The 17796-nt window shown below is 43.7% G+C and overlaps 1 protein-coding gene across 3 annotated transcripts in view; it reads left to right on the forward strand.

Moving 5' to 3' along the window:
• The window catches only part of LOC128410870 (uncharacterized protein C1orf87-like), a 35882-nt gene extending 31384 nt beyond the window's left edge, over positions 1–4498 (forward strand). For all 3 annotated transcript variants that reach the window (XM_053382644.1, XM_053382646.1, XM_053382645.1), the window contains 3 exons: positions 582–616; positions 2017–2170; positions 4153–4498. In XM_053382644.1, the coding sequence (XP_053238619.1) occupies positions 582–616; positions 2017–2170; positions 4153–4313 (350 nt within the window). In that variant the 3' untranslated portion in view covers positions 4314–4498. The remainder of the gene's footprint in view (positions 1–581; positions 617–2016; positions 2171–4152) is intronic.
• The last annotated feature ends 13298 nt before the right edge of the window (positions 4499–17796 follow it).

A 17796-nucleotide genomic window follows, 5' to 3' on the forward strand; every position in this document is an offset into this window, starting at 1 on the left:
TGCTGACTGCTGCTGCTGCCCGCTCTTACCAACGCTGCGCGGCTGTCCACTTCTGGGTTGGAGGAGCACCGGAAATAGCTTGTGCGCATGCACAAGCGTTATTTCCGGTGCACATCCGGGGTGGAGGAGGCCCATGCACATGCGCACAAGCAATTTCCGGTGCTCCTCCGACCCGGAAGTGCACTGGAAATAGCATGTGTGCACGTGTATGGGCACGCGCTCCCCTGCCCTCCGGCCCACTGTGCAATTGGCGCTGGAGACACCAGCCCGAGACGCGGTAAGTTTGCTGACCCCTGTCATAGAACAAGAAGCAACTTAGTGTGCTTCAGCCACTAGAGAGCACAGTTTGCTCATTGAAGTCTGGTGATGATTACCAGTAATACGTTTCCCCAACATTTTTCTAGGAAGGTAACTCAAGAAAACCAAATCAAAGTTGAGCTTATCCAATCACATTAGTGTTAAGAGTTCACAGGACTAGTTTTCATGTCATATCTGAGTGTGGCCTGTTCCAAATAAATGGAAATCATACAACTTCAACTACTAATAAACAATAAAATACCTCACAATTGTTTTCATCTTAGGAGGAAACAAAGAGAAAAATGAAGATGACTCTCAGGTATTTTCAAAACTATATTGTTTCATTCACAAATTGTTGAGAAAGTCTGGTTTGTAAAATGGGACTGTGAAATTGTACTTGAAAGCTTTAATACTGCTTAGAACCTTGTCTAGCAAAACAACTCAGAAATTATTAATAGTAGTAGTAGTAGTAATTAAATTTGTATCACTCTTCTTTCCAAAGGAGTTTATCACATTCATCTGCTCCCATCCTGAATGCAACTATGTAAAGAGACCATTGTTGTCTGCCTTGTTTCTCTGCAGAGGGAAATGAGAATGATAGCAATTTGTCCAGTACTGTCTAGGGCTACCTTCATATGACAATTTCCCTGAGGTTTCTGCATTACAATGTAAAAGCCTCTTCTTGAAAACTAATGGAATGTAGTGCATATTTAGTATTTATTCCCAAGTTATTTGATTCCAGGGGGAAAGAAATATGTTTGCTGCCCCTTTAACCAAGAAAATTGCAGGAGTAAAGCAATGAAATTTGGGGCAGTATACCGGCATAATAGGGACATGGATGGCGCTGTGGTTTAAACCACTGTGCTGTTTGGACTTGCCGATTGGAAGGTTGGCAGTTTGAGGCCCCGTGACGGGATGAGCTCCTGTTGTTTGGTCTCAGCTCTTGCCAACCTAGCAGTTCAAAAGCACACAGTGCAAGTAGGTACTGCTCCGGCAGGAAGGTAAACAGCATTTCCGTGCTGGTTCACCAGAAGCGGCTTAGTCATGCTGGCCACATGACTCAGGAAAACTGTCTGCAGACAAACCCCAGCTCCCTCAACCAATAAAGCGAGATGAGCGCCACAACCCCAGAGTCGTTAGTGACTGGACTTAACTCTCAGGGGTCCCTTTACCTTTACCTTTACCTTTACCGGCATAATGTTCCTTTCGCTGTTTTCATCAGGGAACAGTGAGAGGAATATCAATGATGTTCAATGGCATTCATTGTTCTGTCACACCACACCTACTGAAATTTGGTATAACAAGGCAGTATTTAGGTCAAAAAGTCATGATTCCACAGCACAACAGGTAGTGCTGTGTGAAAGGAACATTATAAAATCTGACAGAACCACAGCATTATAATCAGGAAAACTAACAATATTCCCCACATCTGAATGCACTCTTAGAGAAAGATGGGAAATCTCATGGCCCTCCAGATATTTTTATTGGATTCTAACTCCCATAACCAGTGACTAAACCCTAATTTCCAAATCACACAAATGACTGTGTCATAGAAGCAAAACATAATGTAATCTCCCAATTTTTAACCAATAAATTGACCCAACTATTCTAGTGAGGATCTGAAGGAGCCAATACTTGAAACCGAATGTTATCCCCTCCATCTTCATAGAAAGTTGACAAATACTAAACTTTTGAAAATTTGATGTAATTTGGACAAAGGACAAAGAGTGGTCCAACCGTTGTGCTGGCAAGACTTGGGAGCAAATGAAGGAGGTCACATATGACTCCATTGATGCTGAGGAACAAGATGCCTGGATAGACCGGTTCAGAAAACTGGAGAGGGCTCTTTATTTGTGTGATGTGAAAAACACAGGTAAGAATAGTTATGGTTGGAGAAGGGGCTGCTGCACTAAGGAGATGGCTTTTGTATTTGGCTTGTATTTCATGTCAACCTCATATTTATCCATGAATGTCTGAAGGGAAGAAAATAGGCTGTAGCACATTATCGGCCTATAATTATGAGCATAGATGATCAACTCACTCCATGGTAGTATTTTGGTAGTATTTAGGATGACACAATAAATATTTTTGTTCCAAATTGCTTTTAATGAGGGGTCCAACAGCAGCCTGTTTTTAATCTTCAACTTTCGCGCTGGTCATGGGACCGAGACGGCTCTGGTCGCCCTAACAGATGATCTCCGCAGGCAGCTGGATCGAGGCGGGTCGGGGCTGCTGATTCTTCTAGACCTGTCAGCAGCCTTTGACATGGTTGATCACGAACTCCTGAACCACTGCCTTGCCGACGTGGGGATCCAGGGCACAGTCCTTCAATGGCTGCGCTCGTTTCTCTCTGGTCGGGGACAGAGGGTGGTGCTTGGGGGGGGGGAATTGTCATCGCGCCACTCCTTGGTGTGTGGAGTGCCTCAGGGTGCGATTCTCTCCCCGATGCTTTTTAACATCTTTATGTGCCCCCTCGCCCAGCTTGTCCAGAGTTTTGGGCTGGGTTGCCATCAGTATGCCGATGACACCCAACTCTATCTGTTGATGGATGGCCATCCTGACTCGGCCCCAGACGCACTGACCAGATGTCTGGAAGGTGTGGCTGGATGGTTACGTGGGAGCCGGTTAAAGTTAAATCCTTTGAAGACAGAGGTCCTCTGGCTGGGACGGGATGATATGGGATTGAGGGGGCAACTCCCATCTCTTGCGGGGGTGCAATTAGTGCCAGCACCATCCGTTAAGAGTTCGGGTGTAATCTTCGATACCTCCCTCTCTATGGAGGTGCAGATTACAGCTATAACAAAGGCGGCATTTTTTCATCTCCGCCAAGCTAAGCAGTTGGCTCCTTATCTCTCTCGCCCTGACCTAGCCACTGTGATCCACGCGACGGTCACCTCCAGACTGGATTATTGTAACTCACTCTACGTGGGGCTGCCCTTGAGACTGACCCAGAAACTCCAGCGGGTGCAGAATGCCGTGGCGAGACTCCTTATGGGGTCTTCGCTGCGAGATCACATTCGCCCGGTGCTATACCAGCTGCACTGGCTCCCGGTGGAGTACAGGATCAGGTTTAAGGTGCTGGTTTTAACCTTTAAAGCCCTATACAGCCTAGGACACTCGTACCTACGGGACCGCCTCTCCTGGTATGTCCCACAGAGGAACCTACGGTCTGCAAATAAAAACATCCTGAAGGTCCCAGGCCACAGAGAGGTTAGGCTGGCCTCAACTAGAGCCAGGGCTTTCTCGGCTGCGGCTCCAATCTGGTGGAATGCTCTGTCACAAGAGACTAGGGCCCTGCGGGACCTGACATCTTTCCACAGGGCCTGCAAGACAGAGCTGTTCCACCAGGCCTTTGGTCAGGGCGCAGCCTGACCCCCTCCTCTGGCAATCTGCACAGAATTTTGCTTAACGGTTGCCATCAATTTGATTTTAATTAATTTTTATAATGAAATGTTTTTAGAATGTTGGATTATTTGATTGTTGTTAGCTGCCCTGAGCCCAGCTTCAGCTGGGGAGGGTGGGATATAAATAAAATTTATTATTTATTATTAACTGGCTGTGATGTAAAGAATTGAAATGTAGCACAAGGGTAGCCATGTGATGCCCTCCAGATGTTGTTGGGACTAAAACTCCCATCACCCCTGTCCATTGGCCATGTTGGCTGGGGCTGATGGGAGCTTTAGTCCAACATAAGGAGCGCACCACATTGGCTACCCCTGTGCTTTGATATTATGTGTGAACAGACCACCAGAGTTGCATTTGCTCAACAGTCAAGTCTGATTTTGTCCAAAGGGGAAGATAATATTTTCTCTCTCTCTTTTCCTCTTTCTCTCTTTTCCTCTCTAATACATACAGGCAAGTTGGAAAAAGAAAAAGCCAAGCGTCTAATCCATAACTACAATCAAATTTATGATCTGTGCCTTAGTCCACTGAAAATTGATAAAGCTTTTCGACCTTTCCGTCCTGGACAAGACATAACTCTGGAACCTTTGCTGGATTACTTAAAGGAGCTGTAACTGTTGCTAGTAATACAGTGCTCATGAGTGTACATGCCTAATAATGTTCATTCACCCACTGGTGTTCTTACTGAGTCAGTATCTGAAAAGTTTATACTTCTAATTAATTCTTCATTTCCAAATGAGCTAAAAGTACATACTCCATCTACCACCTGTGCTCTTTTAATAAAGCTTTCTGTCTGAAATATTAGTGAATATGATGATTGTTCTCTAGATCTTGTACATCAAATATGCAACAATTTGTAGGAGGCAATTCAGTTCTCTGTTTCTCATAATGATGTTATTTTGAGAAGTCAATTATCAATGAAATTTTGTACCCAAGAAGTCGCAGGGCAAGCAAAGAGTTACTGGAACTTGTAAAAATGAATCTTCAAAATTACACATTCTTCTGGTGGAGTTTTTCATATTCAGATTTAAAATCTAACTAAGAGTCACTGTGCTTGCAAACAATGCAAAACATTCATTAGAATGTACACACACAAACATTGTGATCAAGTACTAATTTTGGTACACTTATGCCATCAAAAAACTAGAGAATGTCATTCCCTTGAAATGACCCAATTGTAGTTTGAGTGTGCAAAACAAACTTAACATTTCCCAGGATTCTTTGGGGAAAGTAATGCACTTTAAATGTATATTGGGTGCACTTTAAATTTATCATGTGGATCTGCACATGGATCACTGAACTTGGAGTCCCAATTACAGAAAGAATATTCTGTTAACATGGGCTAACAGTAATCCCTGCAGGGGCTTGGGTAGTGTGGCACCCTGAGCAAGGACAAAATTTGGTACCACTCGCTTAATATTTCATATTTTCTCAATAATTCCTTTTGGAACAGTTGCTTTGGTATGGATATTCTCAGTAGGTATCTGTATAAATACAAATTTATTGTTTATTATCATTATTACTACTGCTACTATGACTAATACTAATTTGCACCCCCTCAGCTTGGCGCCTGTGGTGGGGAATCACCTGCACCATCCTAAATTTGGTGTTGGTCCCAGTGTGCTGTAAATGTATTGTTTAGAGTGGCAGGGGGCAGATGCACACAAGAAAAACTACTAAGTGATTGTAGTTCTGGTGATATAAAATATATTCAACTGAGAAACAAATATAACTTCCCTATCTCATACGCTTCACACTTTACAATTCTTTAAAATTGTATATTGCACAGTATATATAGCACTGTTAGGGATTTAGGATTTTATAGCTACTGATCCAGTATCTATTCTAAGTACCTTAAATTTTACATACCACCCCCGCTTTTTTGGAAGCAAAGTTTTTTTTCCATCTGTTTGTCCCACTTTCTCATCTGTTCTTGAGGTCTCACAGTTTTGTTCAATATGTTTACAAGTGCTGATTTTTAAAAGAAAATCTAATAGTGTAGTGCTTTTCTACTTGAATTAGAAAAAGATTTTGAAATGAATGGACCCAAATTGTGAACCAAATCAGAATAATAGAAAACGGCAGGTATAGCTATAGGTACAATATCAGAGGAGCAAAGGAAGGGAAGTTGCCTTCACATTTAAAAACTAAATCAGAGCAATTCCATAAACAATAATTCTGTACAGTATTGAGTCCACTCTCTTGTTACCAAATAATAAATCACAGATTTTTCTACACTAGTTACTCAGGATGTAAAGGCTTGGGATGGGGGGCAGGAATGGAAAGCTACAGGGGGAGGGAGAATTTCCACAAAATTTACAGAAAAAAACATTCCGGGGTTGGGGGAAAGATCCCCCCATACCTGGAGGTAAGTCCCTCTGGTATGCACAATCCCAAGGGCAACACTAGAGAGTAGTCATTCTAAAAAGTCAACAAACAGTCCAAAGTCAAACAGGGCAGCTCCTGGATCAGAAAACCTGGGGTCAGTCTCAACGTCACAGTCCAGTGGAGCTCCCGAAGCAGCCAAGCCATGGGTCCATCAATGGAGGAAGTTGAGCAGACCCAGAGCTTCTACCTTGCTTCCCTTTCAGCCTTCCAATTTGGATTGGCATATCTGGCTTTGCTCCAGCTGAGCAGCTGTGTCTCTCCACTTGATGGGCATGTAACCCTCACCTGCCCTAAACCTCATCCAGCTGCACAACCACAAACTCCTCCCAGGCCTAACGAGCCCCATGATCTCCACCTGGTCAACTAGTGAGCTGGGCTGTGTTCCCTTGCCTGCCTCAGTTTCCTGGAGTGCACTTCCTGCTGTTCCCGGTGCCTTAGAGCTTGCTGTGTCTGCAGAGATGTATCACCTCCCCAGGCTCCTGTGAACTGTCAGCTGCCCCTTCACTGTCCTCTGATGTTCTGTGAGTACCCAAGTCCCCAACCTCCCTTTCCACATCTTCAGCTTGCCCTGGTGTGTACCAGTCATGGCTACACCCCTTGCAAGGATCCTCTTCCCCTTCCTTGGTGTTCTGCTGGTTCATGACACTGAGCAATAATTCAGATTTGTTTGTAATGAGCTTATATGACAATAAGCATTCAGCCTGATTTCGTCTGGATTTGTTTGACCATCAACTGATCATTATCCTATACCAGGCATCCCCAACCTGCAGCCCTCCAGATGTTTTGGCCTACAACTCCCATGATCCCTAGCTAACAGGACCAGTGGTCAGGGATGATGGGAATTGTAGTCCAAAACATCTGGAGGGCCGAAGGTTGGGGATGCCTGTCCTATACTTTTTAATACATTTCATCACTTTTCTAACCATAAAATGTCTGGGAGGGGTTCAAGTGGATTTTTTGCACCACTTCACTAAATTTTCAGTTGAATGTTTCAGTCTTGAGGTGACCTGATGGCTTCGCTAATCTATGGAACTGTGGGGACTGTTTGTGAATGGACTAAGACATTCCATCAAATACTTTTTTTTACACACAGTTCTCAAAAGGTCCTCATGGAGGAGCCATGATAATCTTTAGAAGGGTCAACAAAGGTATGGATACACATGTGTTATTTGGATGACAACTGGACTCAGGGCACACTAGGCTCTGTAGTTCTCTATAGTTCTCAGCCCTGCCATCTGCTTAAATATGAGGGTAGTTCATCCCTGGCCATATGCTGTAATAATAAGGGTGCCTATCTTAACACATTAGTAATAATCAGCCTTCACACATTTGGGATTAGAGGGGAAAGGTTGCAGTTCACATGCCAGCCTAGAATCAGACCTTTTTTGATATACATATTACTTTTGATCATTAATCTCACTCAATAGCACAACAAATTGGGGTTTAAACTCTTTATGTTGTCTCTGTGCAAAGCCTGAAATAATTGTTTTAGGATTCTGTATGCTAGGATGGGCTGGTGGCACTAGGCACCAGCAGAGGCCTCATGGCTAACCCTCAACCTGCATTGTTGTTGCTGTTCTTTAATTTAATTTAAAATATTTAAAGTCCTGCATTTCTATTCCCTCATGCTTCCATGATTCTATCTCAGGCAGAGGCAGCTGAAGCAGCTACTCCTCACTATCCTCACTGACTTGCCCTTTGGGGCAGGCAGAGGAGAAAGCTGGAAAGTAGGGATAATGGCAGGAAGCTACCATCTACCCTGTTCACCTGCCATTTCCCTCTGGGCAGTGATAAAGATCGGGTCTCCATCATGCTGCTACCAGTTTGCTTGCCTCCCCCTTGCCTGGTTGAGTGAGTGCATGGAAGAAAAAGCAGCTGCCACCACCAAAAGCAGCAACACTGAGGGATGGGGGCAATGAGGACATATTGCCAAAGCTCCCAAAAACCTCATTTTGTCATTGCCAAGCAAGCAACTACTGCTCTGCCAAGGTTTCTAAGCAACAGTGAGAAACAACAGCACAGTGCTAGGGCAGATTTAACTGATTCGGGCCTAAGTCAAGCCACACTAAAGCCATGTTTTTATTCAGTCAGCCATCTTGATTCAAAACGGCATCTAACTATAACCAAACATAGACAAAAACCTGCTCCAGGGGCCACCATGTAAAATTTGGTTATTATATTTATGATTTGGTTATGATTCTAGGTGTCCAAATGCACAGAGAACAGACAAACTATGGTACTTTCCAAAACATACACAATATGAAAATTGTGGTGGTTGAGCTCACCCTGACTCATGTCAAATTGGCTCAAATAAGATAGGAAGCTTTCTCTGAAATGGGGGGGCAGACCTTCCATGTGCCACATTTTCCAGGGACAGTCTCAGATTTATAGAAGTCTTCCCAGTTTCTAATTTGATCCTGGAATGTCCCATTTCCCCATAGGACATCCCTATTTTCATCAGAGAAATGTTAGAGGGCATTGAATTATCCAATCCCCGAGCCATCTGAAGGCAGCTCTGTACAGGGCAGATTTTTAATGCTTTATTATATTTTTATATGTGTTGGAAACTGCCCAGAGTGGCTGAGGCAACCCAGTCAGATGGGCAGGGTATAAATAGTGAAATTATTATTATGGAATAGGACGTCTGTATTTTCATGGGATAAATCTTGGAGCTTATGGGGATCAGAGTGCTTGTATTTCAGGTGATCCCTAGGTACAATTATTTATTTTCAAGCCCAGAAATAGAAGTTGTGCTGCTATCAATAGCCATAAGTCTGCATCTTAAGGCCTTTGTCCTTTAAAAAAATATGTCGAATGTAGCACTTTAAATGGTTCTCAAGATTTGGATCGCAAGCTGCTGTGGATGGGGGGGGGGAGTGTAAGGGTAATACATGCCGCGTCTCTGTGCCAAATCAATTGAATATTCCATTCCACATTGCGAATATTCAGAATTCATGCTGTTTAAATAGGCCAAACATCTGCTCCGGCTCTTTAGAGTTCCTCAGCAGCAGTCACACTCTTGTACGTCACCATCACCAGGGTTTGGAATAATCATGGTGCCAAAAACACCCCTTCCAAAATCTGTGAAAAATCCAGTTGCATTTCAGACTCCCATTCAGGCGTCCACAGATGCTGGCGTTATCATAACATCCTCTCCCTCCCTTTTTTGCAATTCAGAGGTAGCTTTAAAACATGCTGTTCCCAAAAGCCGCACTTTCTGCTCCCCCTTTTTCCCCAGTGCATATTATTCATTAGGAGCCTAATGTGAGTTTCAGACTGCACCATGCGTCTTTGACAGAAGGGCATATGTGCCTGGCCATGTGCTTGAGACAGATAAGTACATAAACAGCATATTGGCACCAGACAGACATCTGTGCCTGGGGGCGGGGGCGGGAAATGCTTGTGATATGTACATGAATGACATTTTAGCTTTAATTAAATCCACGTAACACTGAAATGAAGGCTTGATTCCCCTCCCCCCTTACATGTAAATATCAGGAAGAAGGGGTTGGTTTTTGTTTTGGGGTTTTGCAATATTTTCATGCCTCTGTCACAATATAACCTTAGGCCTTGCAATAAAGTACTAATTAAGTGCCTGCCATGACATGTCATGTAGGGACTGTACTGTCAAGTATATTGCAAGGACAGTTGGGTGCTAACAGGTGGGATCCATGTTAGAAGGCACAGGCTAGAATGCACAGTTTTAAGGGGTGTAATGGGATCCAGCACCCTCCTGGAGCTAGTCCTGTCACAATTAAAATGTGCTTTGTACTTTTAAACAGTTTTAGTAAGTTGGCAACCCTGAAAAGCAGAAGCACTATGACCAGCTTGTACATTTGGCAACCTAGCAAAAAATAATAATTCTTAGACATTTATGCATATGATATATTTATATACAAGGCTTTTAAAGCATGTATCAAATCCCTTTATTCTGTTCTATCCTTTAATTATTAGTAAAGCTGTGTTTGTAAACTGGTTAGAAGTTTAACTTTAAGCAGTTTTGCAATCTTAGTTACTTCCCGAGAAAAAGGATGAAGCTTTAGTAGTTGCTTGGTAACCACATTCCAGATGTATGAGTGAAGTTGGTGTATGTAAGGGAGAAAGTCCTTGGAGTTGGGTGGGTATGTACTCTATTCTCTTAGTGTATTAATTAAGGATTAGTCTGTTTAGGATAATTCCTTTACTCCAACTTCTATTCCCCATTTCCAGGGCTATTCTTCATCCTTGCTGTGACACTTGGTTAGCAAATAGACATTTCAACCTTCATTTTTGGTTTGGTTGTTTGTCCTGGAGTCCCCGCATTCACCTTTAGCAAAGAAAAGATCTATATCTCATATTTGATCAAGTTTGCATACATTACACAATTGTTTGAAGTTCACAGTCAAGTTCTATCCCAAACTGGGTTTGCATGCTCTTCAAGTGTCCTGATTTTCCCAGGACATTCCCAGAGTTACAGAAGCCATCCCAGCTTCTGATTTGATCATGGAATGTCCTGTTTCCCCCCTCCAAGCAGTGCCACTGTTCAGCTCGGAGGAGAATTTCCCCAAACCACCAGCATCTCTGGTAACTTAACACAATCCTTTAACCTAGGGCTCAGCTACCCTCATCATTATAACTGCATTGTAAACATGAGACACCAGATAGCGCTGTAGAGCAGTGATCCGTCACCAATGGGATTTTCCATTAAGAGCATTTATAACGTGTTTTTCTGTAGCTTTTTCTATGTGTGTAGATCCAGCCCTAGTCTACCACACATATCCTATTCACAACTGATATTGTAACTGCTCAGGGTGAAGTATAGTGTCTCAAGATGCTTGTGTGCTGCTAGGAATTGCTACTGTGGCTTCTGTCCATTGGTTTCCTTGACTATCTCAGTGTAGCCATACACAACGGAGTCAGCTTTAAAGGCTTGGGGGCTATGAGATCCCGTATATCTGTTCCACCAGTGCTCACACAGACAGACACATGCATTTTCTTTCATATGGGTCACAGCTCCCATTATTCACAGTAATCAGAATGTGGCCATTTTACCTTTAATCTTGGGGGAATTTAACACAGTTGGGGTCAGGTGCTACTGTTTCCCTTTCATGAGAAGAGAAACTCGGGCTTTCCTCCCAGACAGCACTCGGTTCTAGCACTTCTCTGTTGGGCACTATTGCCATTATAAGAGAGCAAGGGAGGCATTTATGCTGAGTTCCTGCACCTTTTTCTCTAGAAAAACAGCACTGAATATAACTATATATTTTGACATGTATATTGATATATGTATTGCACAGAGATGGATTTAGGGAAGTGTGACCGGTTTGGTTGCATTGGGCATAGAGGTTTGGAGGTGCCACTGGGGACACCACAATTATGATTTACATTGGAACAAGAGGGGGGAGGGGTGCTGAATGTTGGAGTCGCACAGGGTGCTGCTGAAATTTGAGACCCTGATACCTGCCATGTGGGCATTGAGCTAGTGGGGTTCATTTTGCTGGCTTGAATCAGGCCCAATGTGTCTGAATTCCTCATAGCCACAAACCTGACATGTTTTAGCCAACTTTTCCGTAGAGTTAGGGTTCCCATCTGCACTATGCATGCATTATCATACCACTTTAAACAATAATGACTTTCTCCAAAGAAGCCTGGGAAGCATAGTTTGTTAAGGGCATTGAGAATGGTTAGGAAACCCCTCTTTCCCTCGCCAGGGCTTGCCCAAGACATTTTGACACCTGAGGCAAGTCACAAAATGCCTCCCCACTAGGGAAGAACGGGTGAGTGAAGATCTGCGTCAGGAACAAGGGGAGGGAGAGAAATCAGGATCTGCTGCCACCATGGATTCTGCTACCTGAGGTAGTTGCCTCACTGGCTGGTCACAGAGCTACAATTCTCAGAGTTCCCTGGGAAGAGGAAGTGCCTGATTTCCCCATGCTGTTTTCTTGTATTGTATTCTTAGCAGGTGCTGCCAGTCCACCAGTTATTAACTTGGTTCCAATGTACGCTGAGGTTAATTAAGATGTAAAGTGCTTACTGCAGGTCACAGCAAATTTGCTGGAGGACACCTTCAGGTTATCCTCATGACCTTTCAAGAAGCACAGATTTTCCCATATACGCTATCTTTGCAAGGGCGTTCTTCTATTCCAACAGATGCAAAGAAGGATGAAGGTGAGAGTGAACAATTAGGTGCCGATTTCAAACCTGAACAGACAAGTCATGGCTGCACCTCGGTGGGGGAAAAGGCACTGGTTTGCTGGTAGGAAGGGGTACAATTCAATATAGATGTCTATTGGAATGTTTTGCGTATATTTATAAAATCAGAATATTTCTCATATGTTAACTGCATTGACGCATCTGAATCAATGTACATGCACTTTCCCTTGTATATAACTAGTTCTATCCTAACACAGAGTTTAAATGTGCTTTGTAAATATAATTTAATCAATGGGCTTTAAAAAATACAACTCCAAATTGGATTGCGACCAATGAATTGTACATAGATTTATTTTTTTAAAGTATCGTTGTCATGATTTAATAAACATTGGGGATAACAGCATGAAAACTGAGTCAGCAATTCTGATTTCCATTGAATAGTTAAAAGTATCCTTTCCATATTATACCGCAACAACATCTTATGTTAAAAGCATAGCAATTGCTAACGGCTGAAACTGTTCACTTGTAGCTCTGTTTCATTCCAGTTAATGAATAGTGTTTTAAAGTAAAATTGCCAGAGTTGGCCGCTATTGGTTCTGTCAAGTTAAAAGGAATACAGACAACATAAGATGAACTACTGGCTTGTTATTCAGGAAGGAGGAGAATTTTCAGGGAGCTTTAGGTAGAAATAGGATGCAAGGAAGGAATCACAAGATTTTTGAGCTCCCAAAACCTTCAGTCTCTTTCCTGTCACGCACAGTCTTTATTAATTCACTTCTACCGACAGAGAGGTTGCCTAGACACTTCTGCCTATTTCAGTGGCTTAGCCAATCAAAACAACCACTGCCTGCATGTCCCTCCCCTGTCTCCAGTTTCTCTTTCCCATAGAAATGACTTGTTGCTGTGTGAGCATCTACTCTTGGATTTTCTTTTCTTTCTGCAGCACTTTTTACAAAGAACTCCATCTTTTACTTCTTTACTGCAGCAGCAGCATTCCAGCTATCTCTTAGTGAAATGCCCATTACGAGAATAAACACCATTTGGTTCTGTTTCTGAGTCTTTATTATTTACAAAACTTTACACTAGTCATTAATAAAGAAAAAACAAATAAAGAAACAAACACAATCTTTCTCTCTTTTTAGCCATCTGGCTAGAGACCTAATGCTGACTTATTCACATACTCATTTACACTGACCCAGATTTAGTTGATTGCATGCCCTGAGAAGGACACCTGTTGCTGGGGAAATTCCCTAGCAACTTGTTCAGGGCCATTTACAAGTTTCAAGTTTCAACAGCCCTCCTAACTTGAAATGCTGCCTTGAACACCTGGTAATTTTATTTTATTTTAATTTTACTCAGTAAGACACAATTCCATTGTCAGCATTTTAAATTTTACAGCAGTCAAAGGCTTTGTAAAAATGTCTGCCATCATAAACTCTGTGGATCAATACCTGAGCTTGATCCACCCTTTAAAAATGCAGTCTTTCATATGTGTATAGCATATATTTAAGTGTTCTGTTTTAGGTCTACATTTTTCTGATTTGGTCATACTTATACATGATTGACTATCCTCAAATACCATTGCAGCTTCTGGAAAATTTAAATATAGATAATTGAAAAGTTGCCTGTTAAGGAACCTGTTGCTGGGGAAATTTTCTGTTGCCTAGCAACTTGTTCAAGCCAATTAACAAGTTTTTTCTAGAATATTCTAACAGGGCAGTGGGTTATTTTATCCAGTCCCTCACCTTGTTTTCAGTAAGACATCATGGAGCAGGGGAAAGCAAGCTAAAGATTATAGCAAGCTAGGGTGGGCAGGACAATGGTAGCCCTCCATGTCAATCAGCCTACCTAAGCCAATCAAAACCATGTATTCTTCCTGGGATGTGGTGAGAAGCCTTTTTGGAGAGAAAAGTGTGACTCCACACAAGGTGAGGGTCCTGCCAGATGAGATGCTACAGGGGGTTGAAAGTGATCAAGGAGCCCAGCTGCAAGGCACCCAGGTGGAAGGGGCGGCCAAAGTGATCCAGTGTGGATGAGGGGCTGGGACTGCAAAGAGATACAGACAGTAGCTGAAGGCAAGGGGGAAGACAACGCCTTGGATAAGGGTGAGCTGGCTGGAGCCGAGGAGCTGCTTCTGACTGATTTCTCCATCCCCTGGGAGCCTGCTGTGGAAGAGCAGGTGCAGGAGGAAAGTGCCTCAGAGGAGTGTGAGCTGCAAGATGGACGTGAAGAGCTGCTCTCCATGTGTGCTAGCAGTGCAGGGGGAGATACAAGAGGTGCGTCTGCATTGGAAAGAGGAATCAGTGCCTCCAGAGATGCCAGAAGATGAGGCACAGCAGGAGGAATGTAAGGTGCATGTGAACATGCAGGAGGAGAAGCTGGCACCTGAGGAAATGGTGGTGGAGGAACACGAGCAAGAAGAGCTTGAGGCCCATGTGCATGCGCCAGAGAATCAGCAAGCACCTGCTCTGTTGGGTGAGATAAAACCTTCCAATCAGTTTGCCCCATGGGTGCCCCAAGATGGCCTTGCAGGGTGGGGACCAGCCCCTATACCCAGTGCAGCCCAGGGCCCCACAGGCTCACCTTCTGGTTCCATGAGTTTGGGAGGCAAGAGCTGGGCTTTGGGAAGGAGGCATGAAGCTCTGACAGAGTCCTCGAGTCCTCCCGCCTCCTTCCCAAAGCCTACTTAGTGCTTTCCCAGTTTTAGGAATAAGGGGGGGGGCTCTAGAGCCCTGCCAGAGCCATCGGGCAAGTGCTGGAGGGGGTTCCAAATTTTGGACTTGCACAGGGTGCCATAGTACCCAAGTGCTGTAGCACACGTCTTCCTGTGCAGCTCCAATCCGTCCTGTTCAGGAAGAGCTTCCTGAGCTCTTCTTGGGGGCCCTGGCTGTAAGCTAGCACAAGCCATGGCTGTGTTGAGGTTGTGGTTTGCTTGCAGGAATGAGTGTGGTCACAACGTATGATAAAACTCTAACGGAATGTACTGCATATGCTTATAAAATTAGAATATTTTGCAAGGCATGTTCTGCAATGAAGTGGTAAACAGTTAACTTGAATCAACAGCTACATGAATGAATGTGCACCTCCCTTGGCATGTAACCAGTTTCTGTTGTTCTGAACTGTTGGCCTTGATCCCAACACAGTGTTTCAGTGTGCTTATAAATATAGAAGAGGGCAGGCAGTAGGTGGTGGTGGTTGTGCTGTCTCTGCAGGTTGGGTCCAAAACTGTGGTTTCCTGAGAGCTCTTGGGGTCCCTGGCTGTAAGCTAGCACCAGCCATCGCTATGGTGAGGTTGTGGTTTGCTTTCAGGAATGAGTGTGGTCACAACTCATGATAAAATTCTAATGGAATGCCCTGCTAATAATAATAATAATGATAAATTATTTTATTTTATTTAATCCCCGCTCTTCCTGGTTTAAAAACCGGGCTCAGGGTGGCTAACAGCAAATATAAAACACTGATTAAAAACAGCATAAAATACAACATAAAATGCAGCATTAATGTCAATAAAGTTCAAGAATTCAGGGGTCATTTTTTTTTGGGGGGGGGAGGGAACCCAGTATGTAGACATCAAATGATCACCAGGGTTAACTAGCCAAGTTGGTCCTACTAGGGCCAGCAAGGAGACAGGGAAGAATTTAAATGTGGGGTCCCAGAAAGGGTTTATTCATAGAAGAGGAAAGGGGGAAAGGGAATAGATGATCAGGCTAATTCAAATTGAAGGCCAGGCAGAATAACTCGTATCCTACAGGCCCTGCGGAGGGAGATCGAGTCCTGCAGGGCCCTAGTGTCGTGGGACAGAGCATTCCACCAGGTTGGAGCAGTCACTGAAAAAGCCCTGGCCCTGGTGGAGAATAGTCTGGCTTCCGTAGGGCCCGGGACCTTTAAGCTATTATTATTCATGGACCTTAGGGTCCTCCGCGGGACATACCAGGAGAGGCGGCCCTGTAAGTATGAGGGTCCTAGGCCGCATAGGGCTTAGAATATTTTGCAAGGCACGTTCTGCAATGAAGTGGTAGAAAGTTAACTTGGATCAACAGCTGCATGAATGGACATGCACCTCCTTTGGCACGTAACCAGTTTCTGTTGTTCTGAACTGTTGGCCTCAATCCCAACGCAGAGTTTAAATGTGCTTATAAATACAGTAAGATCAATGGGCTTTAAGATGGATTGTGGTTCCTGAATTTCCCATAGGTTATATTACTTTCCAGATTAGTTGTTGCCATGATTTAAAAAAGTTGTGCATCTTGGGTAATGACCAAGGATGATGGGAGTTGCAATTAAAAATAATTATTGAAGGCTGCTTCAGCCCATATTGCTGACATTCCCAGAGGCCTGAGCTGACATACAATGACCTCCTGCAGCAGCAGTCCAGGCTGCCTCAGCTTGCAGACACTGGTTCTTCACCTTTCACCTGCAATGCATTCAAAAGTATGGGCAGGTCCCCCAGGCACACAGAGGCTGTAGCAATGAAGCACAGCAGTTAAGCGATTATTGCAGTTCAGTACAGTTGTACCTTGACTCCTGAATGCCTTGAGAGTCAAACGTTCCAGCCTTCGAACGATCAAAAACTGAGTGTTCCAGTTTTCGAACTTTTTGGGGAAGCTAAGTGTCTGGTGCGGCTTCCGCTATAGTTTCTGGTGCGCCTGCGCCTTGTTTTCCAAATGTTTTGGAAATTGAATGGACTTCTGGAATGGATTCTGTTGGACTTCCGAGGTACAGCTGTAGTTGGAATTCTACCCCCTCTCTAGCTGATGGTGATGAGTATTAAGATTCTTCTATTTGACACGGGGAACGAAGGCTGAAAGCTAATGGCTTGGCATGATGGGGTAGCACTACCCTGACCTCTCAAGAGCAGAGTTGCTGCTGCTTACTGCAAGGGACAGTAAACTCTCCCCATCCCTGATTATGGGATGTGCTGGTTGGCACTACTTAGAGCTGGAGTCCAAAAACATCTGGAGAGTCACTGGTTCCCCATCCCTGATTTCATCTCTTTGTGGCCAAGGCAAAATCTGTACCAGATATCACTGTCGCCTACCTGATTAAGACCCAATATGCTTCTTTTCCCTATATAATGGATTATTACCACTCTAGAAAATGGAGTAGGCTGCTAGGCAGTCCTCATATGGTTCTGCTGCTTACAATCTTCCTCAAATGATAATCCAGCCTAAAACCATTTCTAATCTATGCAGTAATGAACAAAAGGCAAGCAAGATGATTCCTCTGACTCTTTACCAAGAGGACAGAGTTGCTGAACCTGTTCTGATCTGAAATATCAAAGCGCTAGTATCGATTTGCACTTACAGATAATTCTTCTACAAATATCAGCTAAGATACTAATCTTTACTCTTCAAAACAAGTGAAATTTAACCTGTTGGGTCTGAGCAGCCAGAGGCAAGATGAGTCCTTCATCTTTTTTTGGGGGGGTAACACCTATCCCTTATGAGATGAGATGATCAATCAAGACACACTCCCCAGACCCTCAGAATCTTTTTTTTTTTTTTGTAACACCTGGGATCCACTCTTCTCCTGTATGAGACGATTGATCGGGGGTTTCACTAGATGACCCTTGGGTCC

This window comes from Podarcis raffonei, chromosome 3 (assembly GCF_027172205.1).
Source record: "Podarcis raffonei isolate rPodRaf1 chromosome 3, rPodRaf1.pri, whole genome shotgun sequence".
Lineage (NCBI taxonomy): Eukaryota > Metazoa > Chordata > Lepidosauria > Squamata > Lacertidae > Podarcis > Podarcis raffonei.